Source organism: Cucurbita pepo, chromosome 11 (genome assembly GCF_057944985.1).
Source record: "Cucurbita pepo subsp. pepo isolate OVF chromosome 11, ASM5794498v1, whole genome shotgun sequence".
Lineage (NCBI taxonomy): Eukaryota > Viridiplantae > Streptophyta > Magnoliopsida > Cucurbitales > Cucurbitaceae > Cucurbita > Cucurbita pepo.
Window position 1 is genome coordinate 704,321 of NC_141808.1, and position 20,227 is coordinate 724,547.

The following is a 20,227-nucleotide window of genomic DNA, read 5'->3' on the forward strand; positions in this document are numbered from 1 at the left end:
TATTTATATTTTAATTTATTGCATATTGCATTCTCCAGATTTGACCTCCTTCCCTTCGTTTTATTTTTCCAAATCTTAGACGAGTAAAAGGGAAACCGAGAGAAAAATCCACGTCCGCCCTTGTCATCTGTCGCTCCATGGTGCCCTTTTCTCCAAATTGATCAGGTATATTCATTATTTCTCTTCTTTTGAATCTCTGTCAGTTTACATTTCCTCGCGCATTTTCATTATGTGTATGCGGTGGTGCAAGATTTGAGCTGGTTTCAGGTAACCCTAGGGTCACTCAGGTTTTAGATCGGTTAGCTGTGTTAGTCTTCACGGTACTAGTTCAGTTTGAAAATTAGTGATGTGCGATTGATTCAATCAATACGATACCATGCAGAATTTTGGGTTATTTGATTCGTGAGGATTGCATTTCTAATTGCTTTTGGCGTTTGAGCTTCTTATTATTATGTTTCCTACAAGTATAATGACAAGTTGAGTTATGGCTGTTTGGATGAATAATATTCACTGCTTCACCCATTTTTTCGGGCTATATGAACACTTGATTTTTTCCCTTTTAAGTACTCTTTTTCAAAAAATTTAACTGGAGATATCTATGTGCTTTTTTAACAGGGTTCACTTTTTCCAAAAATCATTGACTGGTGAACTCGGATAAAATGGACAATGCAGGATTGTGAATTATTGACTAACATGAAGCAAGTGTAGACTTCCAATTGATGTTCAAATTTTTAGTTAAAAGCTAGATTCAGGTGGGGATAATAATGGAATCGACGTTTTCAAGTATAGTGAAATCTACATTAGACTGGGTAACCTTGATTCTCGATGCTCCTTCTGCTCGAGCAGTTATCTTTGGTGTGCATATTGGAGGTACCATAGCTCTACTAAGAATTTGGTTCATATTCGTTTTCTATGTTTCAACCATTAGGTGAATTACGTGTTTCGTGCCTCTTTCTTGAAGGACATTTGTTTGTGGAGGTTCTCCTTTTGGTGGTCATCATTTTTTTGCTTTCCCAGAAGAGTTACAAGCCCCCCAAGCGGCCCCTATCAAAGAAGGTTTTTCAATTGTTCTGATTTACTGATTATTTTTGTCATTCCAATTTTCAAATGTTAATAGTTACTCTGAGATGACTCCTATATGGCAGTCTGAATAAAGTAGCTTGGTGACAGCTGATCTTGTTTGGTAGAGAATAGATGTTATGCAGGCAGTGGTGGATCTGCAATATGGGTTCAAGAGGGGCACATATTGATAATCATATATAAAATTTGAATAATTAAAAGGATAGCTTTTTTTATCCATCATTAGTAATTTTGCTGTCTACAAACAACCAAGTTATTAATTTTCCGAAATCAATCCATCTCCATATTGATTTTTTTTTATTATTATTATCACTACCAAATATCAACATCAATGATCAATTATTAGAGTAAGGAGGAAGAAAAAATCATTGTTAGAGTTACAAGGAAGAAAATTATACAAATTATCATGATTTCGTATAATATTAGTAAATCTAAGTGAAACGATATTTGATTTACCCAGTTATAGTTTGGTTTAAATGATTTTATGAGATTTTGTCACAACCAATAAGTGATGGATTCTCGTTGCCAAGGAAATATCATTTAATGAATGTCTGGGGATTCTTTATGGCGTCAAGTCCACTATTTTCCAGGTTCTATTGTATTTTTCTGTTTATCTGTGAAGTCATATATTTTTACTTTATTAAGTCTCGTGTATAACTTTTGTAATGCTTCTGAAATTCAGATGGTATCCAAATGGCCTCTCATTTCATTTTTAAAATTATAATTTTGTCTTTTCCGTTTATTTATTTATTTTATAACGCTTGAAGTACCAATCTTGAAAGTTTTGCAACAATTGTCATTTTCATGTTAAAAGAGAGATCTATTTTAACTTTATTCTTTGTATCTGCATTGACCTTTTCATTTTAGAAGGTTTTGTTGTCTATGTTCTTTCGCCGTTCTATCTTGTAACTATGTTTCCCTCTATGTTTGTAGTGGTTTTATATAAACTCAGTTTTGCATTACATTTCTCTGCATGATTTTGCTTAAATGTACGTTTGATCCTTGCAGGAAATAGATGAGTTATGTGATGAATGGGTTCCTGAACCCCTTATCCCTTTTGCTTAAATGTACGTTTGATCCTTGCAGGAAATAGATGAGTTATGTGATGAATGGGTTCCTGAACCCCTTATCCCATCAATAACAGAAGAGATACAGAATGAACCACCAGTGCTGGAAAGGTGACGAGAACTTCTAATTTTGGCTGGAATTATTTTGCAGGGAATTTCCTAATGTACTATTTGGATTGCCCACTTGAAGTACTTTCTTCTTTAATACATGCAAGCTCTTAACTCTTGTGTAATAGTTTTTTTTTTTTTTCAACAATGAATTCCGTAATTTATTGTCTTTCGATTTGTTTAAATTTTACCTATCATTGGATTAGTTTGTGCAACTTCCCTTATTACAAATTTCATTTTATCCAGTGCTGCTGGACCACATACAATTATCAAGGGAAAGGAAGTAGTGAATTTCGCTTCTGCAAATTATCTTGGATTGATAGGCCACGAGAAGCTACTTGTACGTGAGCAATTTTCCATTAGTAATTGGAATGTGCACAGATTCTTTGCATTTAAGAACTAGTTACAGTAATCTTTTTCGTCAGGAATCGTGTACCCATGCATTGGAGAAATATGGTGTTGGTTCATGTGGTCCTCGTGGGTTTTATGGGACAATTGGTAAGATTGGGCACTGAATTAAAACTGATTTTGGGGCCGATCGCATTACATAACTTCTTTTTTTAATTGTTTACAGATGTACACCTTGATTGTGAAGCCAGAATAGCAAAATTCTTAGGGACTCCAGACTCAATTCTGTATTCGTATGGACTTTCTACTATGTTTAGTGCAATTCCAGCCTTTTGTAAAAGAGGAGACGTCATTGTAGTGTGAGTACTGTATCTGCTGAATTCTTATTAAAGAACATAGTTGCTTACTTTTTCTAGTTTCTTTTAATTTTATTATATGTTGCTCTTTTATTAGCCATTTGGTCATTCGTCTTATGCTGTCATTGATGATTGTTGTTTGTTCACCTTTATGGTATGATATGGTTTGGTTTAAAACTTCAGTTGACTGAAACTGTCAGGTAACTCGGATAAAATTGACATTAATTCCTTTTCTCCTTTCTTTATTTTCTGGGCACAGGATGAACCTGTTTTGTGTTTTTTTACAGTTGTAAGAGAACTGAAATATAATGCATTTTAAAATATTTTCCTACGCTCTATCTCAAGTTCAATGGGATTTTTTTAAAATTATTTTGGATGAATATGGAATAACGCTATAAGAAAGCTTGTTGTATATTTTCTTCCCTCCTTTTCTGAGTAGTTTTATCATAAGCGTGGAACTGTTGGTATGAGTTCATCCCTATATCACAGGGTTGGCTTCAGGAGCTGTGTACTATGATGTCGTAGGATGCTTTTATTTCATTGTTTGGTCTTCCAAGCTGTTTATCAGACTGGGTTGGGTCCAATTATTTTGTTATTTTTCTTCTGTTACGTATGCTACTGGTGGGAGTAAATACTGATTACAGCATGAAACTATTTTAAAGAGTAAAGCCACGCTTCTTTTTTTGGCAGGGATGAGGGTGTTCATTGGGGAATACAGAATGGGCTATATCTATCCCGGAGTACTATTGTCTATTTCAAGCACAACGATATGAAATCCTTGAGAGATACTCTTGAGAAAATTACTGCTGGAAATGAAAGGGCTAAGAAACTACGACGCTATATTGTGGTTGAAGCAGTGTACCAGGTTGTTCAACACTTCATATTTGGATGTTGTGTTTAGAGTATACATCTGAAATTTAGTTGAACTTAGTATGATGTTCAGTTCTTCAACGTGAAGACAGTGATCTTCATATAATTCGAAGATTTTTGCATGAGACACTCAATGGGATTGAGGGGATTTAAATCATGAACGATATCTTTAAACCAACTGGACTTGCTAGTTGGGTTGTCACTAAGGGACTTTCTTTTAGAGCTTTTTATACTTTCTATCTCTCTCTCCACCCCCCCCCCCCCCCCCCCCCCCCCCCCCGTTAAATGTTTGATTTATCATATATTAAAATCTGCTTGCACAAACTTTCTGATATTTTACTTATAATTTTGTAGAATTCTGGTCAAATTGCACCTTTGGACGAAATCATCAAATTGAAGGAGCAGTATCGATTTCGTGTTTTATTGGATGAAAGCAACTCCTTTGGTGTACTTGGCTGTACCGGAAGAGGTCTCACAGAACACTGTGGGGTTTCTGTATGTTTTAAACAAAAAAAAAATTTAGGTTTGCCTGCCATTAGATTTAGATTCTTGATGATGATTTCATATTGCAGGTGGATAAGATAGATATAGTAACTGCTGCCATGGGGCATGCATTGGCTACAGAAGGAGGTTTCTGCACAGGAAGTGCTAGAGTCATTGACCACCAGGTACGATCAATTTATTGTACAAGAAATAAATTCATTTGCCTCCCGTCCTGTTTCCTTTTGTTTATCTTATTATGTAAATGGATCAATAATGTTTAATGCTTGCTCAAAATCTTTGAACTAATTTAGTTTGTTGTAGCTATCATTCTTACAAAGTGCTAAGTTTTTTTTATTTAATTTTTCAGCGTCTGAGCAGTTCGGGCTATGTTTTTTCTGCTTCATTGCCCCCATATCTAGCTAGTGCTGCCATTACTGCCATAGATCTTATAGAGGAAAATCCCATTCTGTTAACAAAGCTGAAAAAGAACATAGCTATTTTATGGCAAGGTTTGTTCTGATTTCATTTCTAATCGTGTGTTTGAGCTTACTTTAACGATATTGAATATGGGATTTCTAAGGTATTATTATAGGCATTCCTTTGACGTTTAAGATAGAATTATTGATTCAAAAGTATCCAATGTTAAGATGTTATGTTCTCACTTTGCTATTCTGAATATTTTAATTGCTTAGTATTGGTCTAGCTGCTACTGTGATAAGAATAAGCTATGCCTATGCGCAGAATGCTACCTAAATTGCAGCCTTTCCTTCTTTTGCAAAATTTGGATGGCATTACGCCTATTCATTTCAAAATTCATGGGAGAATGCAGGATTGTCAGATATACCGGGACTTAAACTAGGAAGTGATCAAGAATCACCGATTGTCTTTCTCACATTAGAGAAATCTACGGGTTCAATACAAAATGATCTACAACTCCTTGAAAACATTGCTGAACGCGTAAGTAATTTTCTCTCTAGTGCAACCGAACATAGTTTTCACCACATATTCTGAACATACGTGTGTTTTCAGGCCCTCGAGGAATACTCTGTATTAGTTGTGACTTCTAAAAGATCGACAGTCGACAAATGCAGATTGCCAGTAGGAATCAGGTTGATGGTGTCTGCTGGCCATTCTGAATCTGATTTACTGAAGGCTACAGAATCATTGAAAAGCGTTGCAGCTGTGGTGCTCAAGGATAACAAATAGGTGTGCGTGCATGTTCACAATGGCTAGCGACGTTGAATAGTTTGACACAGGGCTGACAAAGATATTGCTGTTGTTATTTAATAGTCGTTTCAAGGTTAGAATTGTGATTTCCTTGTTACCCTTCTATTTTATTCTGCCATTTACGGGTTTAGCAGGATCAATAATCTTCTTGTTGCATCCAGTTTTAACTGTTTTTGTTGTTTGGGGAGGAGGGAGAATAATTTATCATCTACACTCGAGAATGTTTGCTTGTTAGGATTTTTGATATAGGCTGATATTTGCTTCAATTGTTTTGGTAGTTACGGAACCTTGTAGATTTTCTGACTGTTTCATAATTCATTTTGAAGTCTAAATATTCTAGTTTCTGTGTAGCTGGTTGGCTCATGCTGGTATTGTAATTGCAAGTTTCTGGCAAAAGAGGAAAAATGAAAGGTGAATATACATACATATGTATGTATGTGGGTGTGTATGTATGTATGTTTGTGTGCATATATTCTTCCAATAATGAAACTGGAAACAGCAAATATTGTCTTGTTCGGTGAGAGGGTGCTTTATTGAAGCAAGCGTGGGGAATGATTGTTGGAAATGGTTCCTGCTGAGCTGCCTTGTTTGCATTTGCAGCTCATACAACACTGTGTAATGCCAATTTCCAATTCCACCTTTTCTCCCATAACTCAATCACTTACTCCCCAACCAATCCTCCATCAATCTTATCCCTTTCATCACTCCCATCAACTTGCTTTCTTCCATCTTTATTATTATGTGCACTTCTTACGCAATTTTTAAATTTCTTCTATAAAATAATACAACACTGTAATATTTCAACTCATTTATACCCACTTTTATTTTGTTCAAATTTATTGTTCTTGTTTCCCCCTCATTTTTATTTCTCAACTTTAAATTCTTATTATATATATATATATACAACCCTTTGAAGAGTTTTTCTCATGGTTGGATGTGACAACCGATGTGTATACATCTGTAAGTATGCATCACATCATTTACAACTCAGCCACACGTACGTACTAGTACCATAAGAAAATGTAAAACTAAGAATGAATAATAATGATATATTTATTTTACAATCTTCTAATCTTGTTTAAAAGGGTATTAATTTCGAATTTATTTTAATTTAAAATTCAATCCTAATAAAAAAATAAAAAATGATTATTAAACAAAGTACAGCTATAAAAGACAAAATTTAATAAGGAATGAAGGCCTTGACAATTCTCACCTGGTAGGTTTGCACAGCTAACTAAGATTTAGAAAAATAAATATAAAAATGATATTGGGAATATTATAATCATTTGTAAGAATCTAAAACTAATTCTTTAAATTAAACCATATGGTGGGAAGCAATAATGAACAATGATAATGATGATCACCCAACTAATAATGGTGACACGTCTCTAAACAAATCCCAGTTTTGTTTAGTTTAGGTGCCGCCTCGCCAACAAAGCACTTATTAATCAATTCCATTAATTACTTTATTAAACTTATTATCATTTTTATTTATGAACAAACAAAAAAAATAAATTAATACCATTAATTATATTCGTTAATCTGAGCCCACCCTGTTTGGTATGTCACATCCACGTCCACTAATTAAATTTGGTCGAGGAGAGTAGCCGATCGGAATACAATAGAAGTTGTCAAGTATTAATACCTTTTTCTTTATCAAATTATACCTACAACTTTAATTAAAAAATTTAATCACGGGTTAAATTTTGTCCCATGATCCTAAAGCTTTTGTCTGTTGTGTATAGTTTTTATTAAATTTGTTTTACTCGTAAGTTAAAGATTTTAGTATTTATAAGAATCGAAATTATATCCAAATTAATTTAAAATGGAAACAAGATAGTGAAAATTAAGTTAAAGTAGGAAAAAGAGTTGGCGTAAACGAGGTTCCATTTATCTTGATTGCGTGGATGAAAAGCCATTCCCTCTCTTTCTCAATCTTTTCATCCACCAAGCACCACCGACCTTTCTCTCTCTCTCTCTCTCTCTCTCTCTAAAACTATATATTATAATAACCACTTGTTTTGTGCACAAACAAAGGGTTACGAATGATATGATATGATTCTTGTTATGGGACATTTATATAATATATAATAGAAATTATTGCCAAAAAGTAATAAAAATATAGCTATATCATTCCCAATTTCTGTAATCCTCAAATATAAAATACCCAACACTTGGGATTTAAATTCATTTGTGTGGATTAGAGCACTGCGTTGTAAAGGCGCAAACATTGGGAAACCTAATCCAATATTGGCCTCTCCCCCCCCCCATCTCATCACATGCGTGACACCCCCTCTGTGTCCAATTCTCATTTATTTATCCCTTATCCGCCTAAGCTCATGGATGGATGTATGGATGGGTGTATGGATGGATGGATGGTCTATAAACTAATTATGTAATTTGGGTTCCCTTCCAATTCCTCTTCTTCTTCTTCTTCTTCTTCTTCTTCTTCTTCTTCTTCTTTAATTGTTTGATAGACAGACAGAGTGACAGACGATTGAATTTGTCGGCCATCTTTGGATTTGTCCCTTCGCCCCTGGACGACGTGGTGGCCGTCTCCAATTCTTCCTCTTATTTCTCCTTTCCCCATATAAACAAACTTGTACCCAATTCTCTCTTATGGCTCTCCATTCCAAGTGATTCAACGCAAACCCAAACCCAAACCCAAATCTCAACTACCTCTAATACCATGGAACAAACACGCGACTCGACCATTCCGGAGAAGCGGAAGCAGCTGACAGGCCGGCAGGAGAAGCCGTACAGGGGTATTAGGATGAGGAAGTGGGGGAAGTGGGTCGCCGAAATCAGGGAGCCCAACAAGCGGTCTAGGATTTGGCTTGGTTCTTACACAACCCCCCTCGCCGCCGCTAGAGCCTACGACACCGCCGTCTTCTACCTCAGAGGCCCATCCGCCCGCCTTAACTTTCCCGACCTCATCTTACAGGACATGGACCACCAGCTTCTCGACGTTTCACCTTCTTCAATTCGCAAAAGAGCTATTGAGGTGGGTGCCAGAGTGGACGCCGCCGCCAACCGAACTTCTCTCCGACAATCAAAACCCATTTCCGAGAAGCCCGATTTGAACCAGTTTCCGGAGCCCGAAAGCTCGGATGAAGATTGTTGAGTGAGGATCACTGTTTGATAGGCTTGTCCACATATTTTTCATGTTTTACCAGCTCTCCCCCTGTTCTCCAAAAAGAGGATGAGGATGATGAAATACGGAAGAAAGAATATCAAATCTTGGGTTGGGGTGGGGTGGAAATTAAATTGAAACGAACCCAAAGTGGTTCCCCCTTTCCCCTTCTTGATTTGCTATATCTTTGATTATAGCTTCCAATTTGTAACATGGGAGATGGTAAAGCAAGCTTGTTGATGGATCCTGGCTCTGATTTATCTTTTTTTTTTTTTGCATTATTAATTTCTTGCGATTGGTCTGAATTAGTTTTATTTTAACACCTTCCGGGAAAATGGGTGTTTGAACGAAAGGGATGAAAAAGGAAGAAGAGGAAGAAAAAAATAAGGGGAATGCAGCGTTGATTGCTCTAAATTTTGCTAAGAAGAAGAAGAAGAAGAAGAAGAAGAAGAAGAAGAAGAAGAAGAAGAAGAAGAAGATAAGGATGAGTTTTTGTTTGGGTGGGCCGCCGTGTGGAGTCCACGAATCGAAGGATAATGTCGCCGTCGCCGTCGTCATGTTGGATACTTGACTTCCCAAACGGAAACGGAAACGGAAACCAGAATTGTAAGTTACTTCTAGAAGGTCGGTGGTAATATTTTTATTTATTTATTTATTTATCATCCTATACTTTATATTGGCAAAGACGATAGGCTGACAAGACAACAGACACTTTTCACAAATTTTATTGGGAGTTTTCCAAGATAATAAATCCGACCGACCACTTGGCACTTAGCTGGCATTGTCATTTATACATACATATATATTATATATTATTCGCCCACACCCTATTAATGAGACCCTATTAATGAGAGTAATATCACATCCACTCATTAAGAAGATTACTGTGAGTTTATTAAAAAAATTACGGTGAGTTTATAAGTAAAATAATATCATACCATTAAGTAGAGTCTTGAGTTTTAATATCTCACTCTCTTATTATTATATTTTCTTTCGAGTTTTTCTTTAATTATTTGAAAATGTTGTATAATTTGGTAGTTGACTAGTATGTATGTTAGTAAATATGAACCTAGTTTAGTAATTGAAAGTTTGAATGCAGAGGGTGAATAATAATTATAATTTAGTTGTGGTTTATTTCTTAATTAATGTTTTTATAACTTTCTTAAATGCATCTAGGAGTACTTTCTTTATCATTCATTAAAGCTTCAAACCAAATAAACAATACGTTTGTGTTTAAAAATATAATATTAAATGTATTAAATAAAACAAACCTTAAAAAAAACATGTTATGGTAGGTAAGATGAGATAGAATTGATTTATTTTATTTTGTTTCTATATTTATTTTAATTATAAAATTATATGAATAAGTAAAAGTAAAAATATAAGGAAACAAAATGTTGAATGATATTTTTGAAAAGAATATATATAAAAGTTAGGTTTTATGTTATTGGGTAGTGTGTTGTTTGTAAGCCCAAAATATTTGGAGGATGAGAGGAGATTGGGCCCAACTAGATTGGGCTGCCATGAAAGTGGAATATTTGAGGAAGAAGATGGTGAGAATAAAATTAAAAAGAAATAAAATTAAAAAGAAAAAATGGATGAATTATTGGAGAGGAGGTACAGAATAGAATAGAATAGAATTAAATCAAATCAAATCAATCGCAGATGAGTGCGAGTGTGAGTGTGAGTGAAAATTGAATTTGTGCGAAACAAAAAGAATAAGAAAAAGGGAACGTTAGCAGAGGCATACCATCATTTGGACTGCCATCCATTTGCCATTCAAATCAAACCCACTTTTTTTATTTATTTCTTTTTATTTACGAGTACGAAAATGCAACCACTTTCCCTAACATGACAACACCTAAATCCTTCAACTTTCCCTCCCTCACTTTTTTCTCGGGAAAAAATAAAATTGTAAAGTCATAGGCCCCAACTCAAAAACAATCATGCCTCTTCTACTACTACTATTTCTCCATCAATTTCAACTATCACTTTCCTACCCATAAATAAAGCTTTCCATACACAAAATAAATAAGTTGGTGTAAATAAAAGGCTGAATGAAGGAGAGGTTATGAGATTATTGGGCTCCAGAATAATATAAGCCCACTGAATTAATCCCCTCTTAATTAATCATCTAATGTGGGGCCGTTGATTTAAAAACATTGAACAAAAGGTGGTTACGTGGGAAATGTGTGGTGTGGGGCATAGACACGTGCAAATGATGGCTGTGTCTTCCCCTAATATCTAATCATCATTTCCCACCGCTTCTTCCACTGTGTGGGACCCACCTTCTCCCCCCTAACATCATCCCACCTCCTCCCAAATCACACGTCCCCCCCCCCTCCCCATCATTTCTTCTTTCTTTTTCCTTAATACCAAACTCAAATCATTCCATTTCTATCCCATCCCCCTCCACCCTCTTACCTTTTTAAATTTCTCCCTCGCTAAATTTCATTAACTTCATTAATTGAATTGAGTTATGTTAATATTAGAGGTTGGTGTTAATGTAAATGTAAATGATGGTAATGAAGATGGTGGGGGGTGGTACTTTAAAAAGAGGACAAAATGGAGTCAAGTCAAGGGTAATGATGATGATGATGATGATGATACTAGTAATTTCAACATTTTGGACATCATTCCTCTCCTCTTCCCCCGCATTCATCTCAATCTTCAACATTTGAACCATTAACCTAATCATTGGTTACGCACCAAATGAATGCGGGACTGAGACTGAGAGCCACACCGTGCGTCTGCTTTCTACTTTTGCCTTTGCCTTTGCCTTTGCCTTTCACTACGTGGGGGGAATCTCTCTTTTACCTTCCATCACAGTCCACACTAATTCATTTTGACTAATCCTTTTCCTCATCCATCATCATCCCTTTCACTTCCAACCATTTTCCACTAATATGTTCATTTGTTGTATTACTACTACTGGAGGCCATTAATAATGAATAGTAAACAAATGGTTAGGTTAGAGGGAGGAAGGAAGGAAGGAGAATAATAGAACGTATATAAGAACAAGAACAACACATGCTGTCCTTCCTTTCACCAACAAAATCTAAGGCAGGATGGAATAATTGAGAGAGGAAAGGGGCATTGGGTTAGCTGTCTCTTGGTTTTACGCTACCCATCCATATCAAATCTAGTAACCCTTTTTCTATTTGTCAAAGATTTGTTTTTTTATGGGATTACATTATTTGAATCCCATGTGCGCTATCATCTTAGATGAGTTATTTGGTTGAGGCACACGTGAGTGAGCAGAAGGCTTTTGAATTTTGATGATAGTTAATAGTAATGAGGAGTGTGCAGCTGGCAGATTGAGAAGCGTGTAATATTGTAATTTGTAGAGCGGCGGGGGGTATATATTTGGGAAATTGCGTCAACAGCGGGAGGCTTTGTTTCAGTGATATATATATATATATATATATCTAAATGGATTCTCACTTCACTTCACTTCACTTCACTTCAGACCACACCACACCACACCACACCACACCACCGTATGGTATCAATAATAATTATAAAGCATAGAGTTTTGTTGGGATTGGAGGAATTATACTTTTGTTTTGTTTGTTTTGGTCTGTGTGTGTGTGTGTGTTGGTTTGGTGTTTCCAGCTTTATAGTAAAAAGGATGAGAGAGGAAGAGAGGGCACCGAAAAGCAAACACACCTTATGATGAAAGCAAGAAAATAAAACCCACCCGATTTGACTGCCCAACTCTCTTCCTTCTCCCACATGCATTGCACCCTCATGAATACAAATATCCCTTTCTCTCTTTCTTCCCCCCCCCCCCCCCCAAATTTACACCAATATTCCATCTTCTTTTCTTACCAAAAATTTAAAAATTAAAAAAAAAAAACCCTCATCCCATTCTAATCTCTAAGAAGCTATTCTAACCACTCAAAATTTTTACCAACTTTTACTATATATATATATATATATATATATATATATATATATATATATATATATATATATATATATATATATATATTTTTTTTTTTTTTTTTTATGCATGCCGTATGTTCATCTAAGACTAGTTAAAGAGAAGATCATGAATATACAAATATATTAGTACGAGGTTAGAGTCTTCTTGCATTAGAAGATTTATTTTTGTTGTTTTTCTTCCAACCACGAGTCAAAATTCTCTCTTCCATTATCTATTTTTTTTTTATTTTCTTTCAAATATTATTGTGAGTTCGCACGTAAGTCAGTTAGAGAGGAGAACGAAAAATTTCTTATAAAGATGTTGAAACATCTCCTAATTGGGAAGTTGACAGCGGTCCAAACAAACAATATCTGCTACTGATAAGCTTAGGTTGTTACAAATGATATTAGAACTAAATATTGGGTTGTGTGCTAGCAAGAACGTTGGACCCCAAGGGAGTGGATTAGATTAAAATTGTGAGGGTGACGAAGATATATAATGGGTAAAAGCGGACAATGTAGGGTAAAGAAGGGATTAGATTATCGTTTTTAAAAAATAATTAGTTTTGAAAATAGAAATTTAATTGTAGTGGTTTGGAATATATGTATTGAGACGTTAGACGATGATGAAAAAGTAATGATGGTTCAAAAACACTTAAAAACCCTAAAAATTATAATCCTAAACATCTTAAAGCTTTAACATTGTATACTCTCGTAAACTCATAAACCCTAAAAACAAACACCTTTGTGGTCTAAGGTGGAAATAAAATAATATTAAATTGAGGCAAGGGAAGTATTTTAAGTAAGACAAACAATCACTCCATTTTCCCTAGTTTGTTTGGAAGGACCTTGAGTATTATTTTTATTTTTATTTTTATTTTTGAATATAAATATAAATAAATAAATAAAAATAAATAAATAAAAAACTGGAGTATTCCTGTAATCTGCCCCTTTGTTGTCCGAAAGAAAAAAGATAAATGGTGAAGTCAACCTCACCTCATCATTTGGTCTTGCTTCTTCTAAGCACCACTTCATTTCCCACTTTGTTTTTACCCATTTTACTTACCTTTTTCTTTTTTCTTCTTTTTCCTTTTTCCTTTGGGAGGGAAATTATACTATATAATAAGAGGTGGTGGGTTTGATGCCATTCTTCACCATGGGATCAAGCATGAAGGTTCATCAGTTCGCACGTGGATTTTGGGACGAACCCTCCCTCTCCCTCGGCTGCAAGCGCTTACGCCCTCTTGCCCCTAAGCTTCAACAACATCAACAACAACATCAACAACAACATCAACAACAACATCAACAACAACATCAACAACAACATCAACAACAACATCCCTCCTCCTCCTCCTCCTCCGATCATAACACTACCACCACCACCACCACCACCACCACGCTCACCACTTTGGACCTCAAGACCTTCATCCGACCCGATTGTGGCCCCAGAAAACTGGGTTCCTCTCATGACCACAACAAAGGCTCTTCTTCCTCTTCTTCCTCTTCTTCCCCCCAGGTAACAACTAACCGCAACTATTATCTACCTTGTCTTGGGGTTTGGGGTTTGGGGTTTGGGGTTTGGGGTTTGTTTAAAACTGAGAAATTACCCCGGGGGTTCAATCAAATTTGTGCAGACGGCAGTGGAGACACATCCCGGGGGGACGAGGTGGAATCCAACCCAAGAACAGATTGGGATATTGGAGATGCTGTACAGCAGAGGAATGAGGACTCCCAATGCCCAACAAATCGAGCACATCACTGCCCAGCTCGGCAACTACGGCAAGATCGAAGGCAAGAACGTGTTCTATTGGTTTCAGAATCACAAAGCCCGTGAGCGACAGAAACAGAAGCGCAACAGCCTGGGTCTTCCCCACTCCCCCAGAACTCCCCCTCCTCCCATCCTCCCCACCTTCCACCCTTCCTTCCCGGTACGCTACAAAATTCAATCCATCATCCCATATATTTCAAATACTCAAAACCCAACATTATATCTAAATAAATATATTTACAATTGCAGGGAGAGGAAGACAGTCCGTACAAGAAGAAGTGCTTGTACTGGGGGTTTGAGTGTTTCGTACAACATAACGGTATATTGTGTAAAAAGGAGGACGGTGATAGGACTCTGGACTTATTCCCGTTGCACCCAGAACGCAGATGATCCAATTTGTTGCAATTTTTTTCCCCAATTTTCAAAAAAAAAAAAAAAAAAAAAAAAAAAAAAAATTTAATTTTGATAAGCTGTGTTGTCCCGAATGTGGTTTAAATTTGTGTTTCTCTCTTTTTTTCTCTTCTTTCTGTTGGGTTTGGAGAAAGAAGAAAGAAAAAAGAAAGGCCAACCACAACAACAACTACCACTCTCTTTGTACTCATCTATCTAATTCTTCTCTTTATCTCTCTCTCTCTCTCTCTCTCTCTCTCTCTCTCTCACCCAATTTCTCTTCCTTTTTTTCCTTTTACCAACAACACTTGTTTACAAACACGCATCCTTTTGTTTGACAAAATGGAAGGCTTTTTAGGTTAAAAGTGGTGGAGGGAGAGGCATTATTGGACACTGAAGTCCACGACCCTGCCTTCCTTATCACCTTATCCTCCATTCTCGGATTTCAAACTTACACTTTTCCCACCATTAAACATAAGCATTAAAAAAAAAAAAAAAAAAGAAAGACAAGAAAAATAGACCACTTACTTACACAACACTTTCATAAAGTGGCATATCAACCCAATCTCGGGACATCAATTCCTTTTCTTTTCTCTTTTCTTTTGTGTTTGGACGATTGTTGTAAATTGTGACATGCATGTATTTTAATTCACACTGCCACAAGTGCTAAGTGGGGGCCAATCCTCTTGGAGGGAAACCAAATATTAACACCCTCCGTTAATTTCAAATATCATCATCATTATAATAATAATAATAATAATAATACAACTAATGGAAATAGGTAGCTACTCCTTCCAAAATCCAAAATAATTGTCAAATTTATGTTTGTCCATTACCATAACTCACAATCTGTTCGCAATCATGATGATGATGGGGTCTAAATAGAACAAAACATTCATGTCTCAACTTTCTATTATCATCAAATTATCATAAATTCTCTCCATTTATGTTTGGTCGATTATGGAGTGAATTCATTTTGTTTTCATCAAGTTATTCAAATTATTTTGGGCTTTGGGATTTCAAAAATAAAATAACACGAGCCTCTTTTTAAAGAATTACTAACTTGGTTGAGTATTCATCACAAAAGATCAAAAGTTTTTCTTTTTAATAATTTAATTAATCGCGGTCATTGAAAAATATTGAATCTAAGAAGGAGGCGTGAGAGATTAACTATTCAAAAAGCGATTTAAAGCTGAATAATGAAGATGTTAGAAAATTGGAAATGTAACGAGTTTCAAAAGTCATTTGTAAAATATTTTAATTCTAAAAAATTTAAGTGGGAAATTAAACAAAAGTTTTAAAATAATAAATTCCCTACCAAAATCCATTCTTTAAAAAAAAAAATAAAAATAATAATAGCATTATTCTCGAATGATATAAATTTGGAAGAGGGTATGAAAATGATTAATTGGTATTTTAGTGTTTATAATTGGGGTTAGTGAAGAAGTGTGATGATTATAAGAGGAAGGAGTTTAGGTTTGATTTTTTTATTTTAATAAAGAGACTTTACCCAATTGATCAATCAAGTAGATCGTGTTAGATTCTGGTGGGCCACGTGTCTAATCACATTTTCACGTCCTAACAAACTTCCTCTCATCCTATTTGCCTTTTTTTTTTTTTTTTTTTTTTTCTTTTTTCGAACTATAATTTTAATTTTATTTATTTTTATTAGAATAATTTAAGATATAATGGAAGAGGATATTTTCGGTAGCCTCCCTCCTAGGCTTATTGTCGATATGCATGGCACTAGCCTTTATTTTTATTTACTTTTTCTCCAATTCCCTTTTTGCCCTCCAACCTTACTCACCTCAATTACTAGAATCGAAGACGACACAAATTAGTATCGGGCTCAAAAGCCCAGTCCAAGATTTGTCAACACAAACAAAAAGGCCCAAATGCTTGTGGACTAGAGAGATTGGGCTCTTCGGCAACAAATGTTGGTGGGCCCAAATCTAGAGAGATTGGGCTGTTTCGTTCTGTTTCCATGTAATAGAGCTGCAAGGGGGCGTTGACTCAATCTCGTTCTTTACTTCACTAACTGACAAACCCATTACAATTGTGCTGCTTCGTCGCTGCCCCACCCACACCCAGAAATGACGGATTCATAATATATTTGTTTAGGTGCGTTCTTATCTATCTTCTGCTAATTCTTTTTCCTTCTTGTTTATGTCATATTCTGGAATGTTATAAAATATGAAACTCGAGGGGTCGTTTTCGTTTATGTTGCTGTTTCTGATATATCTGATTTGAATCAAAACTATCAATTGGTTGAGCATCTGATTTGACCTCACAACCTCTCCTACACCAGCAGACCAAAGCTCATTGTTTATAGTATTCATCCGTGTCCCACGGACGCTTATTCGGTTGTCTCGTAATTTTGTAATTGGAGGCTCTTCTAGATGTGCTATTTTGAAAGGAAATTTTTGTGTGGGCAGTGTTATATTTTTGTGGTACACCATTTGGACAAAGCAACTTAGCATAAAACGTCTTACCATACACTTGTTTTTCTTTTGGCATTCCTCTTATCTTGTAAGATTGTTATAGATGCTTCTGGTGTGTTCTCGGCTATGATTTTGTTCAAGATATAAGTTGAGAATGAAAAATCTGCACAAAATGGGATAGATAAACTAACGGAATGCTGATCAACAACTAACAAAACAGGACGTTGATACACCTCTTGGACAGCAATTAATGGACTTGAATGATAAAGAGTAGGTTGAAAAGCTCTGAAAATTTGTGAGTTAAGAGTTCAAGAGTTGACTGAGCAGATTAACTTGCCAAGTATCTAGATATAAACTTGGTTGATGATGATAAATTTTAGTGATCTTCGAGTTGCTACAATTTCCTCGTTCAAAGTTTCTTAATTTCTTTTTATGCTAAAACCATGCAGTTCCAACTTTGTCACTTTTTTTCTCTAAGCCCTTACTAAATTCACAGAATATGCCCAATTGTTAGAGAATTCGCTAATGTTCGGGATTTGCTATTTTGTTGAACTAAAGAACAAGCCTATTGAATGGCAATTCTAATATTTCCTTGATTCTTTTGTACTCTTAACTAGATGATAGAGCTAATGTTTGTCACGCCCCTGTATAAATGGGAGATTTTTCAAGTTTTCGGGGAGATTGTTCGCTTAGTGAGGCAAGAATATTAAGATTGCTTGTAAGGGAAACTGACCATCTCCTTGAATTACTTTTTTGATTAATAAATACAGTTCCCAGTTCCCATAGTTTTTCTTTATGTAAGAGCAATTGATAATTGGATTTTTGCTTAAAAAATTGGAGCAACCTTATAAGTTCCAGACTACTCGCTCGTAGGTTGCTTGTGTCACTTTCAGGAAACCGTTCTTAATGTTCTCTATATATTACTGTTGGAAATTTTCTGTTAAAACCTCTCTTCCATGCACCGTGCAAGCGTTTTTGCATAAACTCTTCAATGTGTAAGCATTTTTCAGTAGAACTATGTCTTTCCCATCATGGAATACACTATTATAGTAGCCGATATTTACCCCATTTAATATAAATGTCTTTCCTGTAAGAAACAAAAAATTGTTATCTGGAATATGCAGCTTTGATGTTATTGCTTTCTTCTCCCAAATATTTTGTTCTCATCCTTCTCTTCTCTTGATTTTTTCTTCATATTCTTATTCGAATGTAGCTTGCGAATTTCTCTCATTACTATGGATATGATGACTGATATTTATGCGTTGTGGCAATCACCATGGTGGTAAAATGGTCAACCTCAGATGTTTTAAGAGGGTTAGGGGCTCAAATAGTGCTGCCTGAGATGATCAAATATCGTAGACTTTGATAGTTATTCTATTAGTTTAATTGAGATCCATGACCCATGATTGTCATAATTCGTTTTGTAAATTTCGCTGTTGGGATCTAGATGGTTTCCCCATATTCGTATGCGTTTCCCTCCACGCCACCTCTGTTGTGGGATGACTTCTGCGGGCATGTATTCGATGATATTCTGGTGTTCCTTGGGTTGAAGATTTTAATATTCCTGGGGGGCGGGGAGGGTAATCAATGATGGTTTCTGCTGTAATTCTGAGTATTAACATGGAGTGTATGTCAAAGATGACCAGTTCTAAATGGTTGAAAAATTGGTAGTAGTAGTAGAAGCTGCAGAAACAAACAGTCAGAAAAGAAAGCTGCAAGTTCTCTGCGTCCATTTACGTTATGCGTACATTCTTCTTCTTCTTTCTTTCTCCTAAAGAGAAATTCTACCATGGCTCTCCTCTATATAGATCGGATTTGGTTTTCAGCAGCTAACTTCCCCGCGATGTGGTCTTCTAAGGTTTTTCCCCATGGCTTCTGCTCTCTAGGCTAAAACTTTTCTCTATGCAGGTGCTTCTTTGCTACATGGATGCTTCCAGGATGGGCCAAATTGAAGTTTCACAAGTACTGAGTCACTTAAGACTTTGAAGACAAGTGGCGGAGGGTATTTAAGGAGTGTTTTCCAGACGCTGTATGACATCCCAGCTGGTCGCATGAGGGGTATGTGGCTGTTTCCAAAATTCAACGGTCGTCGGTCTTGCATTTTGTAGTCAGCTACATTTGTTGGCATAGAAAGCGTAAGACACTTTCGAATCTATATCCTACGGTGTGCATTTTCGTATTGACCTTGTGCATGTCATTAGTTTGCCTTTCTTTGTCCTGCAACTCCCAATGTTCAGCCGACACCTAGGAAACAACATTTACCTTCTAACACGTGGATTGTAATGAAAGTGGACACAATTAAAATAAAGAGAACTGTTTGATGTTTATCTTATCAGACCCACGTTTCTGTTTGTGAAACCTCTGCGAAATTGCTTCTGTTTTGCTTGCCTTTTCACAATTTCCTTCCTAATTATTTGATTACCTTCTTCTGTATAATGATTGGACTGCTGGTGGCTTCCCACGTGTGTGGCTTAAGCTGGGAGCAAATACTTTTCTTATGGACCAGGACTTGAATGGGTATCAACTCCATCTTACGAACCAAGTTTCCTGATAATTTTGAACACAGCTCATACAAGTTAATTGATGGCCTGAAAATATTGAGTTCGGTTTTAAGATTCACCCAATAATTATTACCATTCTTTGCTTTTAATGTGAAGAGTTACTTTCAAAATTTCCAACTTTGTATGCAAAGTTCAATGAAACTTGACGATGAAAAAGGCCTTTTTTTTTCTTTCCTTTTTCTGCTTATTGCTCTTAGTCTGAGTTGCATTGTGATATTATTGTCTTGGAGCTATGGGTGAGTGACCGTTCCACCAAGGACTGGTCTTTGCATCATTTTCACCCTTCTTTCTTAAACTCCTGCAGTTCTGTTCACTTGATGGTTTGGTAAATATATTTACTTCAACATTTGCAGATGAAAGGGATTGGCATGTCAGTTTTCAGTGATTATTGCAGCAGACGCCTTTTCATTTGTTGTACCAATTCCGTTCCTTTTTTTTTAAATAAATATTATTTAAAGTTCTTGGGTG

The 20,227-nt window shown here is 35.9% G+C and overlaps 3 protein-coding genes across 4 annotated transcripts; all 3 read left to right on the plus strand.

Moving 5' to 3' along the window:
* The first annotated feature begins 28 nt into the window (after window positions 1-28).
* On the plus strand, window positions 29-5,889 carry LOC111804798 (long chain base biosynthesis protein 1). The gene is made up of 13 exons (XM_023689588.2): window positions 29-165; window positions 616-870; window positions 962-1,056; window positions 2,167-2,258; window positions 2,502-2,595; window positions 2,681-2,753; window positions 2,830-2,962; window positions 3,650-3,824; window positions 4,184-4,324; window positions 4,402-4,497; window positions 4,680-4,821; window positions 5,142-5,269; window positions 5,342-5,889. The coding sequence occupies exons 2-13, from the start codon at window positions 765-767 to the stop codon at window positions 5,516-5,518; spliced, it is 1,452 nt and encodes a 483-aa protein (XP_023545356.2). The 5' UTR covers window positions 29-165; window positions 616-764; the 3' UTR covers window positions 5,519-5,889.
* A 2,036-nt stretch (window positions 5,890-7,925) lies between these two features.
* Window positions 7,926-9,446, plus strand: LOC111805074 (ethylene-responsive transcription factor RAP2-1). The gene has a single exon (XM_023689948.2). It carries the CDS (start codon window positions 8,229-8,231, stop codon window positions 8,661-8,663), a length of 435 nt encoding a protein of 144 aa, XP_023545716.1. The 5' UTR covers window positions 7,926-8,228; the 3' UTR covers window positions 8,664-9,446.
* A 4,227-nt stretch (window positions 9,447-13,673) lies between these two features.
* On the plus strand, window positions 13,674-14,993 carry LOC111805075 (WUSCHEL-related homeobox 4). 2 transcript variants are annotated; one of them, XM_087128479.1, is made up of 4 exons: window positions 13,678-13,857; window positions 13,894-14,115; window positions 14,234-14,527; window positions 14,617-14,993. In XM_087128479.1, exons 1-4 carry the CDS (start codon window positions 13,741-13,743, stop codon window positions 14,755-14,757), a joined length of 774 nt encoding a protein of 257 aa, XP_086984605.1. In that variant the 5' UTR covers window positions 13,678-13,740; the 3' UTR covers window positions 14,758-14,993. The 2 variants fall into 2 exon arrangements, with proteins under 2 accessions (XP_023545717.2, XP_086984605.1); XM_023689949.2 differs by having other exon boundaries at window positions 13,674-14,115.
* The last annotated feature ends 5,234 nt before the right edge of the window (window positions 14,994-20,227 follow it).